This window comes from Morone saxatilis, unplaced genomic scaffold, assembly GCF_004916995.1.
Source record: "Morone saxatilis isolate NCDOM2014 unplaced genomic scaffold, NCSU_SB_2.0 Contig12, whole genome shotgun sequence".
NCBI classification, from domain to species: Eukaryota; Metazoa; Chordata; class Actinopteri; family Moronidae; genus Morone; species Morone saxatilis.
Genome location: NW_023339674.1, coordinates 8,447,990 through 8,450,670, shown reverse-complemented (window position 1 = coordinate 8,450,670; position 2,681 = coordinate 8,447,990). Strand labels below are relative to the sequence as shown.

Genomic DNA, 2,681 nt, shown 5'->3' with positions numbered 1-2,681 from the left:
TATATATATATTTTTTTTTTTCTCCCTTGTAATATGCGTGTGCGTATGCTGTATGAACAATAACGTGTGTGTACAAATGTTAATAGAGTTGGTTTTTGTCTTACAGAAACCGTTACAACCAGATATGGGCCATAACTCGCTGGCGAACTTCCAGATTGAGAAGAAGATTGGACGTGGCCAGTTCAGTGAGGTGTACCGCGCGAGGTATCTGTTAGACAACACGTCAGTGGCCCTGAAGAAAGTCCAGGTAAGACTCAGTAATATGTATCATTGATAGCCAATATATTCAGCCAGAGTGAAATGTTGAACTATTCTAGTCTCTAACATCAATTTCATCTATATTAATGCTTTTTTGTTTTCCTCATGAATGGGCCACCCCAGACGTGTTATCAGTCTGTAAGAAGGTCTACACAAACAGCCAAATATATTCACATTAATGCACAATTTAACACTGGGAATTCCCCTCATTCTACTGTAGTAGAAAGCTATGAAGCCACACACTGGTATTGTTACATACATACACAAACTTGACAAAGTAAAAAGGCAACTGGAAAAGTACACTGGAAAATGCAAGAAAAGAGTTAATAGACCCTTTTTGTTACTTTGTCTTTTAAATTAAACAATTGGTGAATACACAGTCTAACAGTGATGAACCGTTGCCAGTTAAACATGCATGTGAATTATTTATATATTTTTTATGTACATTTTTTGTGGTGATGCAGTATGACTGTGTTGGCTTATTTACCCATATAATATGACTCAGTTCTCTTGGTGAATGTGCACACATGCAGTATTTACTGACTTACACACATACACACACCACCAGGAGGATATGGTGCTCTGTTTGACACTTACCTCTCTTCTCACACACACACACACACACACACAACACACCACACACACACACAGACACACCCACACTCACACACCTTACACAAGGATGTGTGTGTGTTACTTAGATGTGAAACACCTGTAGTCACTCCAACGCCACCCTCTAGATAACAGCAACCATGTTTTCTGTTTAGTGTTTTTTTTTCCTATTTTCTCTCCATCTCTCCATCTTACCACTCTTGAATATGTCATAACACCCCTCTGTCCTCTCTCTCTCTCTCTCTTTCTCTCTCTCCCCCCTTTTGATCTCTTGATAGATATTCGACTTGATGGATGCCAAAGCTCGGCAAGATTGCATCAAAGAGATAGATCTCCTTAAGGTAAAGAACCAGAGAAGAGGGAGACGGCGTCATGTGCTGTGCTGTGTTCTCTTAAGGTGCCTCAGCTGAGACCTTCCACCACAGGAAAACAATTGATCTGCACCAGACGGCTTGGATTTGTGTGTTTGTGTGTGGGCACACGCACGCGTGTGTGTGCGCTTCCTTGCATGGTTATGAATGCAGAGGGGTGTTTGAGTATTTGTGCACACAAGTGAGAATATGAATGAGTATGTGTGTGTGTGACTGTACAGTACATGTGTATTACTGTCTCCTTATGTCTCTGAGCTTGTGTGTGTGTGCGCACAGGGGTGCACCAGTGTTACATCCCTCCAGGCTCACATTGACTCTTTTTCTTTTTTTTTATGCCAAAACTATTGTTGTTTTTTTTATCTTTTTGTAATGTTTAGAGCCGGGCAACAGTGCATCAGCAGGAAAATTTAACAATCTCCCTCATGTGTCTCTTGATGTTTTACCTCCTCCCTTTCCTCATTCTTGCTTTACCTTTTTTCCCCCAATGAAGTGGTTTCAAACTATCATAAACATGTGTCAGCTGGGTTGCTCTCAAATACTAATGAACAAACTAATGACAGCTTCAATATCCCCTCCCTGTCTGCAAGATCCTAGATGCATGTCAAAGTTGTGTGTGGTTGTAGTTTGATTGTGTGTATCAAGTGCGCATTCATGCACTCCTGGTAGTGTTTCCCTTCATATATGAAGTCTTTCTGCGCATGTGTGTGTGTACTGCAGGCAGTTTGTGCACGTAAGTACACTCACACATACACATTAGGGAAAGAAAACAAAACCAATTAGTTAGTTTCAAACACATCAGCGAAGCTCCTGGGGCTCTTTGGGCCAATCAAAGACAACGATACTCAGATGTAGGCAAGACCCTGTAGAGAGCTGTAATCTGAGTAGTACATCATTGACTTGACAGCATGAGATTGCAGGGTTCGCCTGGATATGTATCTCTTACTTCCTAAGGGTGGAGGTCAGGGTTGGGTTAAATATCACAACCTGCCAGGTGACTACGGCTCTCATGTCCTTTATGCATCTCCCACATTTCCTTCATTTCTCTCTTATTATATGGATCCTTCCCTCTATACCATTTTCTCTGTGTCCTTTCCCTCCTGCTTGTTCCTATCTCTTCCTTTCATACCTTATTCACCCAGTTGCTATGTCGTTCCATCCATCCCTCCTCCTTTCCCGCTCCTGGTATGTCAGAGCTTTTTGTTCCTTTCTTTTCATCTTGTAAGCTGATTGCTAGTGAACATGGAAGTTATGCCCAGCCCTGCGCTGCCCAGCCAGCCTGATAATAAAGGGCTGAGTGTGAGAGAGAGACAGTCCTTCTGCCTTATCCCCCACTAGACAGGCCAACAGGAGACACAGCCAAATCAGAATAATGAGAAGCACACTGGCATGGACCGACTGGAATGACACACATACTGGCTCGTGATCACACACACACACACA

At 42.4% G+C, this 2,681-nt stretch overlaps 1 protein-coding gene across 2 annotated transcripts in view; it reads left to right on the top strand.

Moving 5' to 3' along the window:
- Positions 1-2,681, top strand: part of nek7 (NIMA-related kinase 7) — a 56,419-nt gene that overhangs the window by 27,099 nt on the left and 26,639 nt on the right. For both annotated transcript variants that reach the window (XM_035653377.1, XM_035653376.1), the window contains 2 exons: positions 107-247; positions 1,149-1,211. In XM_035653377.1, coding sequence (XP_035509270.1) covers positions 125-247; positions 1,149-1,211 — 186 coding nt within the window. In that variant the 5' untranslated portion in view covers positions 107-124. The remainder of the gene's footprint in view (positions 1-106; positions 248-1,148; positions 1,212-2,681) is intronic.